The sequence below is a fragment of the Narcine bancroftii genome (genome assembly GCF_036971445.1).
Source record: "Narcine bancroftii isolate sNarBan1 chromosome 12 unlocalized genomic scaffold, sNarBan1.hap1 SUPER_12_unloc_2, whole genome shotgun sequence".
In the NCBI taxonomy this organism is placed as follows: domain Eukaryota; kingdom Metazoa; phylum Chordata; class Chondrichthyes; order Torpediniformes; family Narcinidae; genus Narcine; species Narcine bancroftii.
Window position 1 is genome coordinate 2,609,050 of NW_027211808.1, and position 26,358 is coordinate 2,635,407.

The 26,358-nt window shown below is 39.2% G+C and overlaps 1 protein-coding gene across 2 annotated transcripts in view; it reads right to left on the bottom strand.

Moving 5' to 3' along the window:
• The window catches only part of LOC138750159 (importin subunit beta-1-like), a 51,236-nt gene that overhangs the window by 18,555 nt on the left and 6,323 nt on the right, over window positions 1-26,358 (bottom strand). For both annotated transcript variants that reach the window (XM_069912304.1, XM_069912303.1), the window contains exons 4-10: window positions 25,087-25,287; window positions 24,051-24,203; window positions 23,297-23,356; window positions 23,114-23,203; window positions 22,433-22,543; window positions 21,510-21,611; window positions 17,673-17,897 (exon numbers count right to left, since the gene is read on the bottom strand). In XM_069912304.1, the coding sequence (XP_069768405.1) occupies window positions 17,673-17,897; window positions 21,510-21,611; window positions 22,433-22,543; window positions 23,114-23,203; window positions 23,297-23,356; window positions 24,051-24,203; window positions 25,087-25,287 (942 nt within the window). The remainder of the gene's footprint in view (window positions 1-17,672; window positions 17,898-21,509; window positions 21,612-22,432; window positions 22,544-23,113; window positions 23,204-23,296; window positions 23,357-24,050; window positions 24,204-25,086; window positions 25,288-26,358) is intronic.

The following is a 26,358-nucleotide window of genomic DNA, read 5'->3' on the forward strand; positions in this document are numbered from 1 at the left end:
TCCTGGGACACCGGCACGGAAAGAAAAGGGAGTCCGGGAGAAACTCAGCAGGTCAAGGGGGATCCGGGAAAAACTCAGCAGTTCAAGGGAGGTCCGGGAGAAACTCAGCAGGTCAAGGGGGGTCCGGGAGAAACTCAGCAGGTCAAGGGGGGTCCGGGAGAAACTCAGCAGATCAAAGGGGGATCCGGGAGAAACTCAGCAGGTCAAGGGGGGTCCGGGAGAAACTCAGCAGGTCAAGGGGGGTCCGGGAGAAACTCAGCAGGTCAAGGGGGGTCCGGGAAAAACTCTGCAGGTCATGGGGGTCCGGCAGAAACTCAGGGGGGGGGGCCTGACCTCGCCAGGACCATTGCCCACACCACCTCCCTGCCGCAGGCCGACCTGCGACTCACGGTGACGGGGCCGCTGATCCGCCAAGATGCCACCCTCCAGCAAGAGCTGATGCCCCCGCACTGTCGTTGTCCAACCCGATCGCCCGCAAACCCCACCCTCCCGCACACAGGCCTGAGTAAGTATTATGAACTTTAATCTCAGGATAAAATGATCTTCCAATAGTTTCAAGTCACAGTGATAAATATATTCCTGGTTAAAAATGGTCCTGCACCTGGATACAAGCTCATTAGGCACAAAACTTGAAAAGTGTGTAAATCAAAGGATATCTGTACCAATGGAAAAAGGGCATGGCAAATAATCCTGCTAGAGTTCATGCCCACAATCAGTCACCCATTTGATTGTTTCAGGAATCACATTCTCAATAGCCCTCAGATTTTACTATTCGACAGCACACTACCAACATTTGACAAATCCTCTATAGAGAAATATTATTTATTGAATATTTTATTTCTCATTTGTTAATGCTTCTGGAAAGAGTTTATCCAAAACTATTATTAAACATTTATTTTAGTAAGAAAAAGTTTAACATTACATATGTTGAATGAAGAGAAAACATGCAGATGTTGTTGAAAATTTTCAATAAATATTTAGTTCGGCCCTCGACTTAGTCCAAGTTTTAAATTTTGGCCCTCCGTGAATTTGAGTTTGACACCCCTGCTTTAGAGAATGGGAGAGAAAAGGAATCAAAAGAATAGAAAACTGCTTTTTTGGAAATAATTTATTTACATTTGAACAGTTGAAGTACAAATATGGAATAACTCATGGTACAATGTTTCCATATCATCAACTGAAAGCTTATTTAAAGGATAAATTGGGAAACAACTTGAGATTACCTGAAGGAAGCAGCTTTGAATACGTGATTACAGAGACAATGATAATCAAAAGATTTATAACCAACATGTACATTAAGTTGCATTAAGATAAGGAAAATGAAATAAACTATAAACCTAAGCAGAAGTGGGAAAAGGATATAAACATAAAAATAAAAAATGAAGTATGGGAAAAATTATGTTTTGGCACTATGAATATAATAAACACAAGGTTATGCATGATACAGTATAATTGGTTAAGCAAGGTATATATTACTCCTCAAAAATTTTTAAAAAATGGATTCAACATTAGATAGATGTTTTTGCTGTAAGGAGGAAATGGGAACAATATTACATGCAACTTGGGCATGTATGGAAGTAAATACATTTTAGTAAGAATTAAATCAGATACTAAATAAAATTATAAAAAATAACATACTAAAAAAACCAGAGATCTTTCTTTTAAGCAACATAAGTAGAGAATTAAGCCTCAAATTGGATAAAGTGCAAAAAAAAATTCATTATGATAGCCTTAGCGATAGCAAAAAAATGTATAATGCAACTTGGAAAATGAAAGAGAGCAATGGAAATTAATAAATGTACTCCATTGTAAAAAATAGCATATAATTTATAAAATAAATTCACAATGTTTGAACAAAGTTGGGAACCATACATGGAACATATCAGAGAGAGCTTGTCTACAACCTCGATCCCCTAAAATAAGAATGAAAATGATAAGACAAAACGACTAGATTCAGTGTGTAATAATAAATAGATGGAGCTTTTTTCTTGTTTAGTTTTCTTTGTGTGAAAATATTGTTTTATGGCTTTATTGTATTGAATGTTGAATATTTATGGGTATTGGAGAGGGGTGGGTAGAGGGGAGGGAGGGGAAAAGGGGGAGGAAAGACTGTGTGAATTTAATGATACGTTTGTATATATTTTGGTTGACATGATTCACAGTGTGAAACATAAAAAATTTTTCAAGAAAGAGAAGGTTGGGTTTTTCAAGTGAGAGAGAGTAGAGTGGACATGCTGGTGGCAGTTTTGACTTACAGGGGGACACAGAAGAGTTTCTGTCTGTGTATGGCAGAAAGCTGTAACAAGCCAAGAGAAGATTGTTGGAACTGAAACGGAAGCTCTAGAATGGCGGATGGCTGGAAGTGCTATCTGTCTGATGTTGTTTTCTTGCAATAAGTGGAACAAGCCTGAAAGAAAGGTTATCATCTGGAGAATCCTGATGGGGCAAGTTTCATCAGCAAGACATTGAGGTGACTAATGGAAATCCTGGAACTCTTTGCAAACCTACAAGAACCTTCCTGAGTGGTAACCATTTACTTTTCGAGCACCAAAGCCTGCTAAACTTTATACATGTTAAATTCTGTGAACAGTATAAGAATTTCCTGTAATCAGTCAACTTGGAAGAATGAGAAGTGGGATTGAACTGTGAACCAAAAAACTTTTCTTAAATTTATACACACATTACATACACGTGCACTTAGAATTAGAAGGGGGTTAAGTTAGGTTGATTAAGTTAATAGTGGTAAATTGAAGTATAATTCTGTTTAATTGTTTAAATGTTAAATAGTTAAACTGTTTAAATATTCCCTAGCCTTCCATCACCAGTTACTAATATTGTTAAGGATTTCCCCATGATGTACTGCACTTGGGTTTGGAAAAGGAACAATACAGGATCATTGGAATGATTGGGGCTGGAAGCATTAAATTAACAGAATGGTTTGCCCTCAAGTTCCATTAAAAGGTTGTCTTGCATTTTTACTATCCTTTAGATTTATGTCAAAGCCAATGAACCATTTTCTTCAAGTGTAGTTGCGGCAGCGGCCCCGACCCGGGCAGGAGTAAGGGGGAGACGGCGGCTCCGGCCTCGGTCGAGTGAGGCAGGCGGAGGCCCCGGTCCGGGCAGGGAGTGGGAGGCGGCGGCCCCAGTCCGGGCACAGGGAGAGCAGCAGCGGCCCCGGCCCAGGTCCGGGCGAAGGGTAGACGGCGGCGGCCCCGATACGGGCAGGAGCAAGGGGGAGACGGCGGCCCCGGCCTCGGTCGAGTGAGGCAGGTGGAGGCCCCGGTCCAGGCAGAGAGTTGGAGGCGGCGCCCCCAGTCCGGGCACAGGGAGAGCAGCAGCGGCCCCAGCCCCGGTCCGGGCGAAGGGTAGGCGGCGGCGGCGGCCCCGATCCGGGCAGGAGCAAGGGGGAGACAGCGGCCCCGGCCTCGGTCGAGTGGAGCAGGTGGAGACCCGATCCGGGCAGAGAGTGGGAGGCGGAGGCCCCAATCCAGGCACAGGGTGAGCTGCGGCGGCCTCGGCCCCGGTCCGGGCAGTATGGACCGACCTAGGAGAGGAGGCAGGCCCCTCCAGCACGGGTAAGAAACCTGCATAGGAGAAGGCCACTGATATAAAACCTACGACCCAAGGACCTCGCTGCCACGTCCCAGCTTGCTTGGCCACGGCACACGAAACATGGGTGTAAAGGGTGGGGCCAGTACTGCGCGCACTGCACTCCACCTAAAAGCTCCTTTGCGCAGGCCCGAGGACAGGTCCACGTCCTCCCCCTCCACGTCCTCACCCTCAAAAGATGCTCACAAACTCAAGCTAGCATGCTGGAACATCAGAACCATGCTAGACAAGGCTGACAGCCACCGACCTGAACGTCGGTCTGCCCTCATTGCACATGAACTCCTCAGACTTGATATCGACATAGCCGCTCTCAGTAAAGTCCGCCTGGCAGATGTAGGCAGCCTCCAAGAACGTGGCGCGGGCTACACACTCTACTGGTCTGGCAAGCCTTCGGATAAACGACGCCTATCTGGTGTAGGCTTCATGGTCAAGAGCTTCATTGCCTCCAAACTCGAAAACCTTCCGACAGGCCTCTCGGACCGAATCATGTCCATGCGACTCCCCCTTCAAAACAAGCGTCACATCACCCTCATCAGTGTCTATGCTCCAACCCTTCTGCAGGCGGTACCAGCAGAAAAGGACAAGTTCTACACCGACCTGCGCAACCTCATCCAACGCACCCCTACAGCCGACAAGGTTGTCATCCTGGGCGACTTAAACGCTCGTGTCGGCAAAGACTCAGAAACCTGGCCAGGAATCCTGGGCAAGCATGGCGTCGGCAAGTGCAACGACAATGGGCGCCTCCTGTTGGAGCTCTGCGCAGAACAGCGGCTTGTCATTACAAACACCCTTTTTCAGCAGCGGGACAGCCTTAAGACCACCTGGATGCATCCCCGATCCAAACACTGGCACCTTCTGGACTACATCCTGGTGCGAGAAAGTGACAAACGAGATGTGCTCCACACCAGGGTCATGCCTAGCGCGGAATGCCACACTGACCACCGGCTGGTTCGCTGCAAGCTCAACCTTCACTTCAAGCCAAAGCCCAGGAACAATAAAGCCCCCAGAAAGAGGTTCAATGTTGGAAACCTGCAGTCAGACGAAGCAAGAGGAAACTTCCAGGCAAACCTCAAAGCAAAGCTCGACGATGCAACCCGCCTCACGGACCCGTCCCCTGAAACCCTCTGGGATCAGTTGAAGACTACCATACTGCAATCCACTGAAGAGGTACTGGGCTTCTCCTCCAGGAAAAACAAGGACTGGTTGGACGAAAACAGCCAGGAAATCCAAGAGCTGCTGGCAAAGAAGCGAGCTGCCCACCAGGCTCACCTTACAAAGCCGTCCAGTCCAGAGAAGAAACAAGCCTTCCGTCGCGCATGCAGCCATCTTCAGCGCAAACTCCGGGAGATCCAAAATGAGTGGTGGACTAGCCTCGCCAAACGAACCCAGCTCAGCGCGGACATTGGCGACTTCAGGGGTTTCTACGAGGCTCTAAAGGCTGTGTACGGCCCCTCACCCCAAGTCCAAACCCCGCTGCGCAGCTCAGACGGCAGTCCTCCTCAGCGACAAGATCTCCATCCTCAACCGATGGTCAGAACACTTCCAATCTCTTTTCAGTGCCAACCGCTCAGTCCAAGATTCCGCCCTGCTCCAGCTCCCTAAGGCTAGAGCTGGATGAGGTTCTCACCCTGGATGAGACATATAAGGCAATCGAACAACTGAAAAGTGGCAAAGCAGCAGGTATGGATGGAATCCCCCCAGAGGTCTGGAAGGCTGGCGGCAAAACTCTGCATGCCAAACTGCATGAGTTTTTCAAGCTTTGTTGGGACCAAGGAAAACTGCCTCAGGATCTTCGTGATGCCACCATCATCACCCTGTACAAAAACAAAGGCGAGAAATCAGACTGCTCAAACTACAGGGGAATCATGTTGCTCTCCATTGCAGGCAAAATCTTCGCTAGGATTCTACTAAATAGAATAATACCTAGTGTCGCCGAGAATATTCTCCCAGAATCACAGTGCGGCTTTCGCGCAAACAGAGGAACTACTGACATGGTCTTTGCCCTCAGACAGCTCCAAGAAAAGTGCAGAGAACAAAACAAAGGACTCTACATCACCTTTGTTGACCTCACCAAAGCCTTCGACACCGTGAGCAGGAAAGGGCTTTGGCAAATACTAGAGCGCATCGGATGTCCCCCAAAGTTCCTCAACATGATTATCCAACTGCACGAAAACCAACAAGGTCGGGTCAGATACAGCAATGAGCTCTCTGAACCCTTCTCCATTAACAATGGCGTGAAGCAAGGCTGTGTTCTCGCACCAACCCTCTTTTCAATCTTCTTCAGCATGATGCTGAACCAAGCCATGAAAGACCCCAACAACGAAGACGCTGTTTACATCCGGTACCGCACGGATGGCAGTCTCTTCAATCTGAGGTGCCTGCAAGCTCACACCAAGACACAAGAGAAACTTGTCCGTGAACTACTCTTTGCAGACGATGCCGCTTTAGTTGCCCATTCAGAGCCAGCTCTTCAGCGCTTGATGTCCTGCTTTGCGGAAACTGCCAAAATGTTTGGCCTGGAAGTCAGCCTGAAGAAAACTGAGGTCCTCCATCAGCCAGCCCCCCCACATCTCCATCGGGCACACAAAACTCAAAACGGTCAACCAGTTTACCTATCTCGGCTGCACCATTTCATCAGATGCAAGGATCGACAATGAGATAGACAACAGACTCGCCAAGGCAAATAGTGCCTTTGGAAGACTACACAAAAGAGTCTGGAAAAACAACCAACTGAAAAACCTCACAAAGATAAGCGTATACAGAGCCATTGTCATACCCACACTCCTGTTCGGCTCCGAATCATGGGTCCTCTACCGGCACCACCTACGGCTCCTAGAACGCTTCCACCAGCGTTGTCTCCGCTCCATCCTCAACATCCATTGGAGCGCTTACACCCCTAACGTCGAAGTACTCGAGATGGCAGAGGTCGACAGCATTGAGTCCACGCTGCTGAAGATCCAGCTGCGCTGGATGGGTCACGTCTCCAGAATGGAGGACCATCGCCTTCCCAAGATCGTGTTATATGGCGAACTCTCCACTGGCCACCGTGACAGAGGTGCACCAAAGAAAAGGTACAAGGACTGCCTAAAGAAATCTCTTGGTGCCTGCCACATTGACCACCGCCAGTGGGCTGATATCGCCTCAAACCGTGCATCTTGGCGCCTCACAGTTTGGCGGGCAGCAACCTCCTTTGAAGAAGACCGCAGAGCCCACCTCACTGACAAAAGGCAAAGGAGGAAAAACCCAACACCCAACCGCAACCAACCAATTTTCCCCTGCAACCGCTGCAACCGTGTCTGCCTGTCACGCATCGGACTTGTCAGCCACAAATGAGCCTGCAGCTGACGTGGACTTTTTTACCCCCTCCATAAATCTTCGTCCGCGAAGCCAAGCCAAAGAGAAAAGAGAGAATTCTGTTTAAAGATAAATAAAAATGAGTCGTCATGTGGTGGAGTACTGGCCGTTAGGGGAACTCCAGCCCTCTCCAGAAATGTAAAAAAAAGATAAGAGAAAAACAAAGGCATAAACATAGAAACCTAACTAACAAAGTGAAAGTGAAAGTGTGGACAAAATGGCAGCGAAGAAAGAAAAACCAAAAACAACGGGAAGAAAAGAAGAAGGAAGGACGTCGGAGGAGGTAGGTGAAGGCCTTACCGCCGTGGAGAGAGAAGCCCGCTCCGAGGTCAGTGGAAACCCTGAACTCAGGACTACAATAATGGCTCACAGAGCCAAACAAAAGTGTGCAACCGCGCATGTGCAATGCACAAGACAAAAACAACACCGACGGGAGGGGGGACCAGCTGAGGAGTAAATCTCCTCAGCTGAAACAGACAACTATAACACAACAGCAAGACTCCCAACAGGAAAACATAGAAAATAACGGGAACAAGAAGGAAGAGTATAAAAAAAAGGAAATTAGAGAAACAACAGATGACCAACCCAGAGGAAGGGAAGAAGACCAACACCAAGACACTTTTAATAAAAATAAGAAGGACAAAAATACCCAACAAAATAAAATAAGCAACCCAACAAGAAAATCAGAAGAGACAGAGGTAAAGGACACAGATCCTGGAGTGGACTCAGAAGAAGAGGAGGAAGAACATCAAACTCTACTCAGAGAGTTGGAAGATGAAGGGAAGGGACAGTACATGGATAAAAAAAAAATTTCAAGAATATATGGAAACATTAAAAGAATGACTGACACAAGAATTCAGTGAAATAAAAGGAAGAATAAAATGGGAATAGATTAGAGATGGTCATGACAGAAATAGGAAAGAGAGTAGACAAGGTGGAAGAACGAGATCAGCCATAGAAATGGAGGTAGATGACTTAAAAAAGAAATTGGAAGAATCTGATAAAAAAAAAGCTAAAGAAACACAGGAGCTGTTAGCTCAGAAGATAGATATAATGGAAAATTATAATAGAAGAAACAATATAAAGATAGTGGGCCTTAAGAAAGATGAAGAAGGCAAAAATATGAAAGAATTTATAAAAGAATGGATCCCCAGGGTCCTAGGAAGACCAGAATTACAGGAAGAAATGGAAATAGAAAGGGCACACAGAACATTAGCCCCTAACCCACAACCACAACAAAAACCAAGATCCATTCTAGTAAAATTCCTAAAATATACAACAAGCAAAAAAACATTGGAGAAGGCAATGAAAAAAATAAGAGAAGACAAAAAACCACTGGAATACAAGGGTCAAAAATTTTTTTTCTATCCAGATATAAGTTTTGAACTCCTGACGAAGAGGAAGGAGTTCAATGCAGCAAAAACAACCCTATGGAAAAAAGGTTATAAATTTATGTTAAAATACCCAGCAGTACTTAAAATAGTTATCCTGGGGCAGCAAAGTAAACTATTCTCGTATCAGGAAGAAGCACAAAAATTTGCAGAGCAACTACAAAACAGACAGAGAGATGAACAGATGTAACAAGAACAAAAATGACAACAAACTATATATATTTATAAATATAAAAAATAGAGTATAAGGAAGAACTAAGAAGGGAAAGAAAGGGAAGAAAGGAAGTAAGGAGGGAATTAAGAGAGTGACCTTTGTTATATATGAAGATTAAAATCTTTCCTGAGGGGGCTGGATGGGGAAGAATTACAGTCACTGCGAAATCAGTTGACACTTGCGAGCGGATTCGCAAATCCAAATGGAATGGGTAGATGTGGTTGCCCGACAAGGGCAACTCAGAAAGGGGAGGGACTATTGGGGTTAAAGGAATTTTAGATATGAGAATAGTGGAAATATCTTATGTTTTAGAAATGTTGTCTTATAATGTGTTCAAAAAAAGAAAGCAGAAATAGATAAGAAGGGAAGGTGGTGATGAGGAAATGGAAAGGAAAGATAAACAAAGTATGAAATGACTATGTTGAACTATATGACTTTAATTATTAATATTTAATTATTAATTATTAATAATCAAATCAAAAGGAAGAAACTGTTAAATTTACTGAAAAAAGAAAAAATTGATATAGCATTCGTACAAGAAACACATCTAACTGAAGTGGAGCACAAGAAATTAAAGAGAGATTGGATAGGACACGTAACAGCAGCATCATACAATTCAATAGCCAGAGGAGTAGCTATATTAATCAATAAAAATGTACCAATCAAAATAGAAGAGGAAATAATAGATCCAGCAGGGAGATATGTAATGATAAAATGTCAGATATATTCAGAATTTTGGAATTTACTCAATGTATATTCACTTAATGAAGAAGATCAAAAATTTATGCAATATATCTTTTTGAAGATAGCAGATACGCAAGGGAACATACTAATAGGAGGGGATTTTAACCTTAATTTGGACTCAAACATGGATAAAACTGCGGAAAGAAACTAACAGAAAGAACAAAGTAACCAAATTTATAATTAAATCGATGCAAGAAATACAACTTTTGGATATATGGATGAAACAACACCCAAAGGAAAAGGAATATTCATAGCATTCGGGTAGACATAAAACATACTCAAGGATAGACCTATTCCTGTTATCAGCCCAAATTCAAGCGAGAGTTAGGAAAACGGAATATAAAGCTAGTCTATTATCGGACCACTCACCCCCTGTTATCGGCGATAGAGGTAGAGGACATCCCACCAAGAATGTATAGATGGAGATTAAACTCCATGCTACTTAAAAGACAGGATTTTAGAGAGTTCATTGAACGACAAATTAAAATATACATTGAAGAAGGACTACAATCGGGAAACAGAATAGTTGGAAAGGGAAATAACAAATATAGAAAAAGAATTAGCATAAAGGAAGATACAACGAAAAGAAGAGAATTGGCATATAAAAAATAAAATATGAAACACTACAAACATACAAGGTGGAGAAGCACATAATTAAGACAAAACAGAAATATTATGAGCTAGGAGAAAAAAACGCACAAAATTAAAAGAATGGTATTGGTATTAAGGAAAAAGGACAAACAAATTACATATAATCCAACAGAGGGAGATCAATGAAAACTTCAGGGAATTCTATGAGCAACTATATCAAACTGAAAACGAAGGGAAAGAAGACAAAATGGATGAATTTCTATCTAAAATTGAACTACCGAAATTACAAACAGAGAAGCAAAATAAATTAATAAAACCATTTGAAGTAGAAGAATTACAGGAGATATTTAAAAAAACTACCAAACAATAAAACACCAGGAGATGATGGATTCCCAATGGAATTCTATAAAACATTTAAAGACTTATTAATTCCCTTCTGGAAGTAATCAACCAGATTGATAAAACACAAAGCATACCAGATTCATGAAAAACAGCAATAATCACAGTAATACCAAAGACAGGGAAAAATCCACTTGCACCAGCGTCATATAGACCAATATCTCTACTTAACACAGATTATAAGATAATAGCTAAACTATTAGCAAACAGATTGGCTGACTATGTACCAAAAATAGTAAATCTATACCAAACTGGATTGCATGATGCAATACCGGTGAATTCCTACGCTGCATCAATTTTTCATCCCATTTATACAGTATATGTTCAGATATCTTCTGCCCTATTTCATCTAGTTCTAATCTGGTCCAATCTGGTTTTTCCCTTGTTTGATAAAAATCTGAAAGGTATCTTAATAATTCTTAAAGTATGGTAGTTGTAAGCCTCGTTTGTACCATTCTGTTAATTTATCTAGTGCTATCCTCGGTTTCCCCTCCTTTCCATAAGAATGTCCTTATTATTTTCTTTAACTCCTTGAAGAATTTCTCTGTTAGGTGTATTGGTAATGACTGAAATAGGTATTGCATCCTTGGGAAAATATTCATTTTAATACAGTTCATCCTTCCTATCAGTGTTAGTGTTAAGTCTTTCCAATGCTCTAAGTCGTCTTGTAAGTTTTTCATTAATGGATGGTAATTGAGTTTATATAGATGGCTGAGGTTTTTATTTAGTTGTATATCTAGGTATCGCATTGCTTGTGTTTGTAATCTAAATGGCAGTTCTTTCTTAAACTTTGTGAAATCCGCATTATTCATTGGCATTGCTTCACTTTTATTTGCGTTGATCTTGTACCCCGATTCTTCTCCATATTCCTTCAATTTCCTATGTAATTCTTTTATTGATATTTCTGGTTCTGTTAAGTATATTATTTTATTTTATTTTATTTTCAGTTTTTATCAGTTCTGCTAGTGGTTCTATAGCTAACGCGAACAGTGAGGGAGATAGTGGACATCCCTGCCTTGTTGATCTGCTTAAGTTAAATTGTTTTGATATATATCCATTTACTGTCACTTTCGCCAATGGCCCCTTATATATTGCTTTAATCCAATTAATATATTTCTCTAGTAGGCTGAATTTTTGTAGTACTTTGAATAAATAATTCCATTCTACTCTGTCAAAGGCCTTCTCTGCGTTTAAAGCAACTGCTACTGTTGAAGTTTTATTTCCTTCTATTGCGTGAATTAAGTTAATAAATTTACAGATATTGTCTGTCTTTTTTTAATAAATCCAGTTTGGTATAGATTTACTATTTTTGGTACATAGTCAGCCAATCTGTTTGCTAAGAGTTTAGCTATTATTTTATAATCTGTGTTAAGTAAAGATATTGGTCTATATGACGCTCGTGCAAGTGGATCTTTCCCTGTCTTTGGTATTACTGTAATTAATGCTGTTTTTCATGAATCTGGTATTCTTTGTGTTTTATCAATCTGGTTGATTACTTCCAGAAGAGGAGGAATTAATAAGTATTTAAATGTTTTATACATTTCTATTGGGAATCCATCCTCTCCTGGTGTTTTATTGTTCGGTAGTTTTTTTAATATCTCCTGTAATTCTTCTATTTCAAATGTTTTTTTTTAAATTTATTTTGCTCCTTTTTGTAATTTCAGTAGTTCAATTTTAGTTAGAAATTCATCTATTTTGTCTTCTTTCCCTTCGTTTTCAGGTTGATATAGTTGCTTGTAGAATTCCCTGAAATTTTCATTGATCTCCGATGGATTATATGTAATTTGTTTGTCCTTTTTCCTTAATGCCAATACCATTCTTTTAGTTTGTTCTGTCTTAAGCTAGAATTTTGTGCATTTTTTCTCCTAGCTCATATTTCTGTTTTGTCTTCATTATGTTATTCTCCACCTTGTATGTTTGTAGTGTTTCATATTTTATTTTTTTATCTGGCAATTCTCTTCTTTTAGTTGTATCTTCCTTTATTGCTAATTCTTTTTCTATATTTGTTATTTCCCTTTCCAACTGCTGTTTATCGATTGTAGTCCTTCTTCATCTTAGTTACACAATTTATTATTTGCCCTCTGATGAACGCTTTCATTGCGTCCCATAGTATAAACTTATCTTTAACTGATTCCAAATTTATTTCAAAGTACATTGTAATTTGTCGTTCAATTAATTCTCTAAAATCCTGTCTTTTAAGTAGCATGGAGTTTAATCTCCATCTATACATTCTTGGTGGGATGTCCTCTATCTCTATTGCCAATAACAGGGGTGAGTGGTCCGATAATAGTCTAGCTTTATATTCCGTTTTCCTAACTCTCCCTTGAATGTGGGCTGATAACAGAAATAGGTCTATCCTTGAGTATGCTTCATGTCTACCCGAATAATATGTATATTCCTTTTCCTTTGGGTGTTGTTTCCTCCATATATCCAAAAGTTGCATTTCTTGCATCGATTTAATTATAAATTTGGTTGCTTTGTTCTTTCTGTTAGTTTTTTCCCCCAGTTTTATCCATGTTTGAGTCCAAATTAAGGTTAAAATCCCCTCCTATTAGTATGTTCCCTTGCATATCTGCTATCTTCAAAAAGATATCTTGCATAAATTTTTGATCTTCTTCATTAGGTGAATATACATTGAGTAAATTCCAAAATTCTGAATATATCTGATGTTTTATTATTACATATCTCCCTGCTGGATCTATTATTTCCTCTTCTATTTTGATTGGTACATTTTTATTGATTAATATAGCTACTCCTCTGGCTTTTGAATTATATGATGCTGCTGTTACATGTCCTATCCAATCTCTCTTTAATTTCTTGTTTTCCACTTCAGTTAGATGTGTTTCTTGTACGAATGCTATATCAATTTTTTTCTTTTTTCAGTAAATTTAAGTTTCTTCCTTTTTATTTGGTTATGTATTCCATTAATATTTAAAGTCATATAGTTCAGCATAGTCATTTCATACTTTGTTTATCTTTCCTTTCCATTTCTTCATCACCACCTTCCCTTCTTATCCATTTCTGCTTTCTTTTTTTGAACACATTATAAGACAACATTTTTAAAACTTAAAATATTTCCACTATTCTCTTATCTAAAATTCCTTTAATCCCAATAGTCCCTCCCCTTTCTGAGTTGCCTTTTGTCCCTTGTCGGGCAACAGAATCTCCCCTCTCCATTTGGATTTACGAATTTGCTCGCTAGCTTCAACTGACTTCGTAGTGACTAATTCTTCCCCATCCAGCCCCCCCAGAAAAGATTTTAATCTTCATATATAACAAAGGTCACTCTCTTAATTCCCTCCTTACTTCCTTTCATTCCCCACTTAGTTTTTACCTATACTCTATTTTTTATATACACATATATATACATACACACACATACATATATATATGTACCTACATACACACATACATATAGTTTGTTGTCATTTTTGTTCTTGTTACATTTCTTCATCTCTCTGTCTGTTGTGTAGTTGTTCTGCAAATTTTCGTGCTATTTCCGGATCCGAGAATAGTTTGTTTTGCAGCCCCGAAATAACTATTTTAAGTACTGCTGGGTATTTTAACATAAATTTATAACCTTTTTTCCATAGGGTTGTTTTTGCTGCATTGAACTCTTTTCTCTTCTTCAGGAGTTCAAAGCCTATATGTGGATATGAAAAAAAAGTTTTGACCTTTGTATTCCAGTGGTTTTTTGGTTTCTCTTATTTTTCTCATTGCCTTCTCCAATATATTTTCTCTTGTTGTATATCTTAGGAATTTTACTAGAATGGATCTTGGTTTTTGTTGTGGTTGTGGTTTAGGGGCTAATGTTCTGTGTGCCCTTTCTATTTCCATTTCTTCCTATAATTCTGGTCTTCCTAGGACCCTGGAGATCCATTCTTTTATAAATTCTTTCATATTTTTGCCTTCCTCATCTTCCTTAAGGCCCACTATCTTTATATTGTTTCTTCTATTATAATTTTCCATTATATCTATCTTCTGAGCTAACAGCTCCTGTGTTTCTTTAACTTTTTTATCAGATTCTTCTAATTTCTTTTTTAAGTCATCTACCTCCATTTCTATGGCTGTTTCTCGTTCTTCCACCTTTTCTACTCTTTTTCCTCTTTCAGTCATGACCATCTCTAATCTATTCACTTTTTCTTCTGTACTTTTTATTCTTCTTTTTATTTCACTGAATTCTTGTGACTGCCATTCTTTTACTGTTTCCATATATTCTTTAAAAAAAATATAACCATGTACTTGCCCTTCCCTTCATCTTCCATTTCTGTGTTCTTCCTCCTCTTCTTCTGAGTCCACTCCAGGATCTGTGTCCTTTACCTCTGTCTCTTCTAATTTTCTTGTTGGGTTGTTTATTTTATTTTGTTGGGTATTTTTGTTTTTATTATTTTTATTAATGGTGTCTTGGTGTTGATCTTCTTCCTCTGGGTTGGTCATCTGTTGTTCTTTGATTTCTTATTTTTACTCTCTTCTTTCTTGTTATTTTTAATGTTTTCCTCTTGCTGTTGTGTTATAATTGTCTGTTTCAGCTGTGGAGATTTACTCCTCAGCTGGTCCCCCCACCCATCAGTGTTATTTTTGTCTTGTGCATCACGCATGCACGGTTGCACACTTTTGTTTGGCTCCGTGAGCTATTTTTGTAGTCGCGAGTTCGGGGCTTCTCTCTCCAAGGCCATTGTTTTTGGTTTTTCTTTCTTCGCTGCCATTTTCTCCACACCTTTACTTTCACTTTGTTTTGGTTTATATGTTTGTGCCTTTGCTTTTTCTCTATCTTTTTTTTAACTTTTCTGGAGAGGACTGGAGTTCCCCTACCGGCCACTACTCCATCATGTGACTCCTCTCAGTTCACAGGGTTGAGGAAGTAATGGATCATAAGATTATGGAATCAAAATCTTGTGAGGGTAATCTTTTTTATTTTTTTATTTTTCACTCTATGAACCATATTGAACAAAATACATACAAACATTTCCCTCTTGAACATAGTATAATTTTCTCCCATTTTACCCCCTCTCTCCTTTCCACCCCCTCCCCACCCACTAAACATTCAACATATACAATACATTAAACCCATTAAACAATGTCATCACGCAATGAAAATAAAGAAGAAAATTGTGTCATCCACTTTTACATAGTGGGTCAGTTCATTTCATCTTCTTCTCATTCTGCCATTTTAGGGGGTGGAGGTCCGTGGACCTCTCTGTTGTGTTCCCTGTACGGTTCCGAAATTTGTTCGAATACTGTGACGTTAATTCTTAAATTATATGTTATTTTTTCCAATGGAATACATTTATTCATTTCTATGTACATTGCTGTACTCTCAGGCATTCTTCTGATTTTCAGGTTGACATTATACATTGTTTTGCTACAGCTTTTTTGTACTTCATCCAAAACGAGGCTTAGTTCTTTACTTATATTACTTAGATCTCTGGACTTTTTGGTATATTGCTTTTTGTGATTTTATTTGACGAGAAAAATGCGTTTGAAGAGTGGGCAGTTGGTGTGATCACCCATGAGTGTGAGCATCTCATCCATCAGTTCCATCGGGGACCTGTTCCCCAGGGCGTTGAGGTACACCATCCAAGTAGCACGCTCGCGCTTGAATAGTCCGAGGGATCCGGTGAGTACTCGCTTGATGGTCTCGTATTTGTCTTTGGCGGATGGGTGCTGAACAAGGTTCAGCACGCATGTGGCAGTGGCCTGGTCCAGGGCAGCAACTACACAGTAGAATTTGGTCATGTCAGATGAAATCTAGTGGAGGTGAAACTGAGCCTCCTCATGGCTGAACCATGCCCAAGGAGGATCTGTAGGTGTCATCAGCTGAGCTGGTATATGGCTCACTGCTGGTACTTCCTGGTGAGTTCATCAACGTGCCTCACAACCCCCAGTGGTCGTCGCACGAGCTGTTTCCCCACCTCCGAGCCTGCTTCGCACCCCTATCGCCACCCAGACATGGCACACAGCCATCTCACATCCCCAGCAAGCTCCTTTCTGCAGAGTACATTTTTATTTGGCTGGGCCCGCCCATGACACCTCTGCAGAGGCCTTACAAGAGGCCATACAAGGTTGTCCAGCATTCAGGCTCTACGTTCACTCTGGACATCAGCAGCAGGAGGGAACTGTTTACTGTGGACAGACTGAAGCCAACGCACCTCGACCCCACCGAACCAGTGAATGTGGCCTAGCCCAAGAAGCGAGGACGCCCAGCTAAAAAAGTAATTGCCATTGGTTCTGGGGTGGGGTGGGGGGGCTGTGTGGCGGCACACCAGTAGGCAGGCGAACTAGCGCCGCTTGTAATCCACGCGGCGGGGCAGCCTTCCAAAATGGCGCTGTTGGGTGTTTCCCCTTCTTCTCATCACAGGGATCAGAAGCCCACGCTGGGGGACCAAGTGACGGCCGGATGACGTCAGCGCCCCCAGCATGGTTCTTAGCCAGGTCCGGGTTGGGAGTATGTCGAGTCCAGCAGCCTGCAATAAATCAGTTCTGCTCTCAACCCGTCTGGTTGTGTGTTCTTTCAGTAACAGTGTAGCTGCCGCTACGAAGTAACCATTTGTTGTGGTAAATATCTATCGCTGCTAGGATTTGGGGTCCTTTAGGCTCGTAACAATGCAAAGTAGAGTTTGTTGGTCTGGGATATATTTCATTAACACTTAACTGAGAATGTGAAAAGTAGATTTGTACTATATAATACTTACTTGTCAGTTATCCCTCTCAATGTCTGCTTGAACAAGCCATTCAAAGATCATGTATGCAAGGAATGGGATACATGGATGTCGAGTGCAGAAAGGCGGGGCAATGTGTGCTGCATCACTTGATATCCTGTTTAACTTTGTGTTCAAACATGGGACAATGTTAAAGTAGGAACTGTGATAAAATCATTTAGAGTTATGGCATCTCTTGTGCAATTGATGGCACCAAAGATGATTCAATGTGGGACACTGATGACGAAGCGGAAACCGCCTTATCAGATACAGACTGGAACCCATATGATGACTGTTCAAACAGTTAGGAAAGACATGCCTGCTGCCATCTTTGCTTCAGATGATGATAGCCAGAATGATTTTGAAGGTTTCTAAATGTTGTTTTCAATGATAACAAATTATGTTGATATCAAATGTAGTCTGTTTCAAAGCTAGCCGCAACACAAGCAACCTTCCCTGCCAATGCCAACTCTAATGAACAAATTCCCTACCAAAGTCCAATCTGGTAATGCTCTTCAATATTATTATGACTTACATGACTTAACTAGACAATTTAATATAAAAATAGAGATTTTATAACAGCCGTGATATGATGATTTCAAACAGTACTTTCTAGTAGCCTCAAGATCACAATGACTGAAAATAAAAATGCTATAAGAGATATTTTTTTACCTGTATCATAAGTGGTTTAAGTTGATTGGGTTCAGGACCTTCCAGAATAGAGCCAAATGCCATCACAGCTGCATCTCTGTACCTCCAATCTAGATTTTTGATGTGTTCTTTAATAAATGGAAGTATGTGTGGGACAATGTCATCCTCACAGCAGGTCGCCAGTAACATGAGACAAACACCAGCGGCTTTGCATGGATTCCAATCATCGTCGTCGTCATTTTCATCCTAATAGCGAAAGGGTAGATTACTTTTTAACAATTCACTAGAGTAGTGCATGTCAGCATCAACTGATCAGACATTCTAAATCGATAATGGATCTCATTTTTAGCAATGGCTGTGATTAAATAAATAAAAGTACATCAAGTTGGTTGCAATCCTAACTGAAATTTTCAAACCAAATTATGATTAAAATTTATCCAAAACCAATTGACTTGTTCTGCATTCATACATGTTGGAAGGAGGATCACCATTTCTACAAAGTCACATTTGGCCCTTTCAAACTGCCATTTTAAAATGAAGTAAACTGGGCAATTTGCTTGGATAGCACCCCAGTTACATACACAGCAGTTATAGAGGGTCTGACCAGTTCAACCCAGATGGAATCCAATGGGTTCCTGATTTACCTTGGAGGCAGTCAGGGAACCCAGTTAACCTAGGACATGTCCACAGGCAATTTGAAAACAAAAATGGCCAACCTACTGATACCGGTGACATCAGCACTTGTGTGCATCACTGGGCAGCCAGCATCTGAACCTGGCAGTACTTCTGGTGAGAACCTGACGTGTTGGGGGGGGAGCGGAATCTCTCTTAAGCTACTAGATTGCTGATTTAATGGGCCAATCCCCCTACAAATTTGCTGCAGTAATCGCAACTGGTTTCCCAGGAGGGTAACCCAGGTTCTGGAGTTTAAAAGATTCTATTGTCACATGTATGCATGATGACTATAGGAGACATGGAGAAGTGACTGGAAGAGCAGAACAAACCTCTAAGATTAAAGTTATTGCTTTCTCACAAATGTCAATCAACACCACACAAAAAGCTCCAAGTTATTAACATACAGTCATTTTCAAAAACTCCCTGTTGCTTTGCACTTCACGGTGCCACTCAAAAGCCCAGAACCACCAATTTAGTTTAGCTTGAAAACTGAACTATATGCAGGCACATGCTGGAACATCTCCCATGTGACATTTTATCTGATGGTGGTAAAGGAGCAAGACATGGTTTTAAAATTTCCTAGAGCTCATGTCAAATTAAGACAAATTAATCTGCAATGGCAACTTTTTCAATTTCAACAACCACACGAAGAAATTTTAGGTTATGGACTGTTTTCAGTATCCTTACATTTATACTTTAAAAATTAGTTTTCCTGCTCAGGGGATGGTTGGAACAATTTCTTTTTTTGGGAATATTTTAATTAATCAATACATAGAAGACCAAATATTTAACAATATACCAAAATGATATAATAGAATGTTAACAAATATATGTGGAAACTATACATAAGTAAAAACAAATCTAAAAACTAAAAAGATTACAATCACAAATAAAAACTAAAACCCTTATAAACTACACCCCCAAAACTAAAATTCACAATTTTTCATTATAAAAAAATTACAATTGATTAATTCATATTTCATCAGTTAACACTCAGACCTCAACACTCAGACCTCAAAGACATCATAAAATCATTATATCTTCAGGGAAAACTTCACTGATCAGGAAAAAAGTTATAATTTTAAAATCATCATTTTAGCTTACGACCCTCAAATTTGCAACAATAAGGAATATTTATCCCTTAAATTTAACCTATTTTTTCTAATGGAATAGAATGTTGAATCTCAGCATGCCATCTATCTAATGTTAATGAAACATCAGATTTTCATGTTATAGCAACACAATTCCTTGCTATTACTAAAACCAACAAATTTTAATTTGCACCAACAATTTGGTAGTACTTTCAAAATTTCCGTACAAAAGTAATTCAAGGTTTAAAGAAAAATTCACCCCCATTATCCACTGTAAAAATTTACTAATAGAAAGCCAGAAGAAGTTGACCTTTAATCAAGACCACATAGAATGAAAAAATTTCCAATTTCTGTTCCACATCTAAAACATTGATCTGATAAATTCGATCTCCATCTACTCAAATTCTGAAGATTAATAAATAATTGGTGTAGAAAATTATAACAAAGTAATCTATATTTTACATTGTTAATATTTGTCATTAACTTCTTTACACAAATTTTACCATCTTGTTGATTTATAATCGTATCTAAATCTTGTTCCCTTCTGTCTTTTGAATTAAACAAACCTACTTTAGGTGTCTGTTCTTGTAATAATATATATACAATTCATATAAACTTTTTAATCATTCCATCAAGCATAATTTGTTCCAAATTTGAAAAGATCCTTTAAAATAATTTCTGATCCTAATTTCTCTTATACAAGACCTCAATTGAAAACATCAAAATAATTTATTACAAGGTATATCATATTTAATCATTCATTGATCTAACAACATCAATCTATTATCATAACAATCCCCCAATTTAGAAATTCCCATCTATTTTAAAAAAAGGTCAGGGCATTTTCTGTGATCTGGATTTTCTTTGGTGACGCTTCAAGGACGCAGGGCATCAACCTGTATAACTAGGCCAGAAAATCAAACATCCAGAACTAGAGTGCAAGGCAAATTATTTTGTTGGGTCATAAGTATATGCAACAATCTGCCAGAGAAAGTTGTAAAGGGTTCAATTTGTTTCAGACATTTAGACAGGTTTTTAAATTGTACTAATTTTCAGGAATATTGTGCAAATGGGACTAACTCAGAAAGGTAGCCGGAAGAAATTGAGAGGTGTTTCAGTATTGAACTATTTTATTTCACCTTACTTTATTTCAGGTGCATTCTCTGTCAAGTATGTGCCAGCAGAAGCAGATTCAGACCTGTGGAATGGTCGTTCAAGTAGTAGCACTGAAAGCGTAGCGCTGGCCATCTGAAAAGGACAGCTTCACAGGAATAACTTCAGAGATCCTGTCTCTTCGGGCTGTCAGGGTTCAGATAGTGGGATGCAGCCCATGACATCTGCCCCACAGTGTGGGGACTGATACAGGGCTGTGGGGAAAGAGCAGGGTAGCGGGATCAGTATGGGGACAGCCAGTGCTGGCTGCCCCCTACCCTGACGTCCCACACAGAGGGCAGGGGCAGCAGGGAGAAGGGCTGTCAGGTGGTCACCAGCTGAATGTTATTCCCATAGCAGCTGCTTTCAGGTGGCTGCATTCATGTGCTGGGGCGTGGGGGAGACTTCAGTGTTCCAGCGATTAACAAAGTTCGCCTCGCATGCACCTCCTGCGCTTTCAAGTGGCCTTGTGACAGCCACATATGGGCATGAGGCTTTACATCGGGGGATTTTGGCCACATGAAAGTGCCTTCTATTGGATTAATGACCAAAAATAGGATCTCAACAATGACAATTATTTAAACAAAATGGTGTCTTTCACCAAAATTTTGTAAATCACTTCAAGGGAATGTCACATCTCCCAATGATCAAACAGTCACCCATGTTGATCTTCAGGTACAGCAGTTACAATTCTTAGTTTAAAATGGGCCACAAAAGTATGCCGTGTTCTTCTTGGGTGGAATATATAATTTAGCAAATCACATTGCATTGAACAGCTGCTAGATAATTAAAATATAACATCAATTTCATGCATTAATTGCTCAACTAAAACTTGCAGTTTACCATACTCCTGTACATCAAATTCCAATTTGAAACATTTAGAATTAGCACAAAATTGGATACTTCAAATTCATCAGGTTCATCTTTTTTCATGTGTTACCTGTTTAGTCAACGTCTGAGTGAGAATGGGTACCAAATACTGCAGTGCTCCTTTGGCATAGAATTTGCTTGTATGCTCAGGAGGCCTTCTGTGTTCTGCTGCCTGCATAGACAATATGAAATTAATAAAAACCAAATAAAATATAATAAACCTAACTGGAAAACTTAATTCACAACCAATCTCTTAGTCATTACAATAATAAACTTAAACAGCTTTTGCTCTTTTACAACTTGGCAAATCAAGGCTCAGCTGTCTCAACTGCAGTTTCTGAGGGATACAAGTGCTGAACCATTTGCAGGAAAAGTTGCTGTGCCAATACCTTTCAGACCAACTTGCCATTTGTGGCATCAAAAAGGTTATCCTTGTCTTCAAGCTTACTCAGGTTATTCATTATTTTCATTGCTACAAAACATTCAAAATATTCCAGTTTACCATTTTTTGTCACAACATACAAATATTATAATTATTATTATAACTCAACCTCAAAGAAACCAATCATGTTTGTAAACTAACCTTTGACATGTACTGGCATTTAATGTTTACCAAGGATAACAAAAAATAATTAATTTCAAGAGGACTAGTAGAATGATACAGCTCCTTCAACAACGAAAGGATATAAAAACAGGTAGGGGAAAAGTTGGAATAGCAAAATTCTGCATTCCAATTTCATGTGAACAATTAAATTAATGAAGTAATCTGTTTAAATGTCATGAGGGATGTGCATTTTGTTGGGGCATAGCTGCTTAACTATTTTTTAATTACTGTATTGGTACGGGGTCTTTTAATTTAACAGTATAAAAAAATTCACCATCACCTCTCCTGAAAGAGCTTTTCTACATTTATGCAACTGTGTCATGCCTCTCCATGCACATTGAATACTGTATTAAACTCAATACATTTTTTTTTAATATTAAAAAACATACCTCAGATGCTTCTATAGCTAAATCCATTTCCTCATCACAGACATTAGACCAGAATTCAATTCCTTGCAGGGCTACTTCATCGATATCACTCTTCATAGCTTCAATGGTAATCTTGAGTTTAAAAAAAAACAAAAGGCAGACATTTATAGATATTAAGTACATTTACCAGCAATATTAAGCTGACAAAATAACCATCTGGCTCACTGGGACCCCTTCATAAAAATCATTTAAACTTACCAGGGACTGGTTTTGCAGTATTCTTTTAGATTCTCCTCACTCATTGAAAAAAATTATTATACTTTTGAATACATATTAATAGCTGTTTAAGTTTAGTTGGAATGACATCCAAAACAGGCAACACTTGCATAAGGGAAAGGCTGCAGTCCTAAAAAAATACATTTGTCTCACGATTTTTTTGTGATGCAAGACCACATTTCCCTTTGAATCACATTTTACAAGTGGGATAAAATAGTTTGTTGTTTATTTAACATTGTGCTTATTACTCACACAAAACTCCGACAAAGACAAAATTCTGCAATCTAAATGGCCACAGTATTTGGCAGGAGGTTGTCACCGGTAGTCTGGAAAAATTTGACAGTCCTGTACCAAAGTTCCAAGGGTGCCTGATTATCATTTTTATTGTAGTAACTATATTCCTGAAATAACAAAAAATATACTTACAGCAAAAAGAGCAGGACCCATATAAGTTTCCATATACTGGTAATATAGGGACATGATCTTCACCAAGTTTTGCAAGGCAGCCACTCTCACCTATTAGATTCAAATATTAAATTCACATGATTCCACAAAGTAATTTCTTGGCTAAACCTTTTTTTAATTTCACATTTACTGTTTGTTACTTACCCTTGTATCAGGACATTGAGTTGCTTCACAAACTACTTGCATAATAAAGTGCCTCTCAGACTATAAAAGAAGAAAAATCTGAAAAGCTGCACAGAAACTTCAACCACAATCTTCACAATATGCAATACCTAGTAAAAAATTAGTCACAATGGACCTCTTTTCAAAAAAAGGCAAAAATGGTGTTTCAACCCTCATAAAATTTTGTAGTTGGACAAATACATGTATAGATCAATAAATTACAGAAAAATAACTCGACAATTCATACACAACTTTTACACAATAGACCTATCGCTTGATTAAACTGTGAACAGCTATACTTTTGAAGAAAGCCAATAAAATTATCAAAACTAGTTTTGCCCTCTTCCCAATACCATCAAATATCTTATTAGGCAAGATATTTGGCCCTCACTCAACAACTTTTAAATATTGTTATAGAATCATGGATTTAGAGAACCAGATCCCCATCTCATCTTAGTAAGGCTAAGCCAGCAAGTCTCACGTTTAAAAGGATATCAACGTGGTGCATGATTTCTCATTAAAGAGTTAAGGTGAGTCATTAAAGAACACAATTTAAATGTAAAGTTGAGAGATTGGAGGATTAAAAAGAACAGGAGCAACCACATTCACACAGGTAGATACCTAAAAATGTATTTGAATGCTTCAGTTTGATACATTTACTAATTCAGGATCATGCACCCTTTTTTGACCAGCTTTTTTGAACAGCTGCCATCATAGTATTGAAATATCCCCGTACCTCTTTGTCAAAGTTAGCTTTGGTGAATTCCAAAGAGTTGAGCAGTGCATTGGTTGCAGCTAACTTCACATTGTTGCTAGGTTCCTCTTTACGCATTCCTTGAATAATTGCAGTAAGAATTTCATTTGATTTGTCCTGCAATTGCTCAGGGTCCTAAAATAAACACAATTGCTTAATATCTGTATTTTTGGGTCCAACCAATTTATAAATTCACTGATGACACACTATTGCTGGCTGATGAACAGGAAACGAGTTCAGAATGGAATTTGAGAATTTGGTTATATGATGTCAGAACAACAATTTTGCTTTCAAAATCAGCAAGTCTAAACATCTTACTGTGGATTTTAGGATTAGGAAGCTTATCTTTCAACATTAAAGGGATGGCAGTGGAGAGGATTAGCACCTTCGTTCCTTGGAGTCTACATATCAGAGGACCTCCCCTGAAGCAAACACATATCCAACTTGAAAAAGGAATAGCCAACACTCTACTTACAAAAAATTTGGAGATGAAGCCTGGTGGTGTCAAATACTATATCACACTTTTAAAGGCATACTGTGGAAAGTGTATGGACTGGTTCAATCACAGCCCAAGTTTACAAATTAAAATGCCTTGGAACATAGACGGCACCAGAAAATGGCAAACCTAGCCGTCCATCATGGACACTAACCTACCATCCATTGAAGACATCTAGGCAAGGCACTACCCCTTGACAGCAGCTATCAGAAAGGATGTCCACTTCCTTCGTCACAATTTCTTCTCACTGCAAGTTTCAGACAGAAGGTACTGAAGCCTTTGGTTCATGAAGCTTCCCCCCTCCCCCAACATGGGAGCAGGGTCCTGAATGTTACCACATGACCTTAACTATCCTGGGAACACCAAAAGATTTGCTTGCACCATTAAAACCTTTCCTTAACGGAAACCATGTACATTTATTCTCCCTTTTTTTATTTATCATCTTTTGCTGTCTTGGCATATTGTGGTAATTTTATTTGTACTATTGCAGGCGCTGTTATCTTATGTAAATAAAATACTCACTATATCTTGGCATATGTAACCAATAGCTTCCAGGGTTGCCTCTTTCATGTGTTCAGTGCTATTTGGATTTGTTACATTTGCAACCAGATGAGGAATAAGTTCAGGCCATTGAACAACAGGGATTTCTGCACAAGAAATACCAGCAACACACTGTGATGCAGAGCTGGGCCTGTAGGTTTCTGTTCCCAGAGTTTGTAAGACCTGTGGGACGAGTTTAAAAATGTTAAAGTCTTACTTCTTCAAAGACAAGTAACCATTTCTTTAAGGACAATTAACCAATAGAACTGTAAGAAAAACCAGAACAGGAACTGTAGATTTAATCCTTTAGATGAGCTTTATTGTGGTGGCACAACATATCAGATTTACTCCCCCATACCCAAAGAGCGACATTATCCCAGTGAATTAAAAGACAAATTATTTCAGTAAATCTCAAGAATTAAAATTATAGAAATTCTAATCAAAACAGTTGAATTCATATACTAAAATAAACCCCAAAAGACAGCACACAATTCAATAATTTGTGTTTATATTCAAAATATCATTTTGTATTTCAGACTGGATTCAATCACGTCCAGCAAAACCACAGACAACACAGAATCCAGATTAGATTTTCCACCTGAGGAGAGCAACACAATGAATATTTAAAAATAAAAATATGCATCATACAATACCATTATTGAGTGCATCATACAATACCATTTAGAGGAATATTCTTCTCCTCTTCATTTTAGAATTCAATATCCCACCACAGAGATATCCTATAACGGAGAACAGTCCCCACACTTGAAACTCAGGCATATTTTATTAATTAAAAAAAGGTGCTATTACTGTAAATAAAGTACATGACAGAATCAGAAGGAACAAGCATTTCTCATGTAAATTTGCATTACAAAGACATATTGTGTTGTGCTTAGTTATAAAAAAGAATTCTGCATTAAACAATAGAACCTGTTCTTTCTTTCACACCACTGGAATCAAGATACACCCTAAAATACCAAGTCAGATTTGAATAAAGATCAAATGTGGAAGATAACTCCAAGCAAAGATACCCCTTGATGAATTGATCTTCCAACTGTCACTTAGCACTGCTAGTTTCAAAAAGCCATTTATCCAAATTATCGTACAAAAGGTAATAATCAAAATCTCTTCTACTGTATTAAAACTTGAGGCTTAAAATCTGAACTGATTTGATCAAAAAAATTTAAATGTAAATAAAAATGCAACAGCAAAAAAATTCTGCATTGTACGAAGATCAATTATTTTAATATTTCA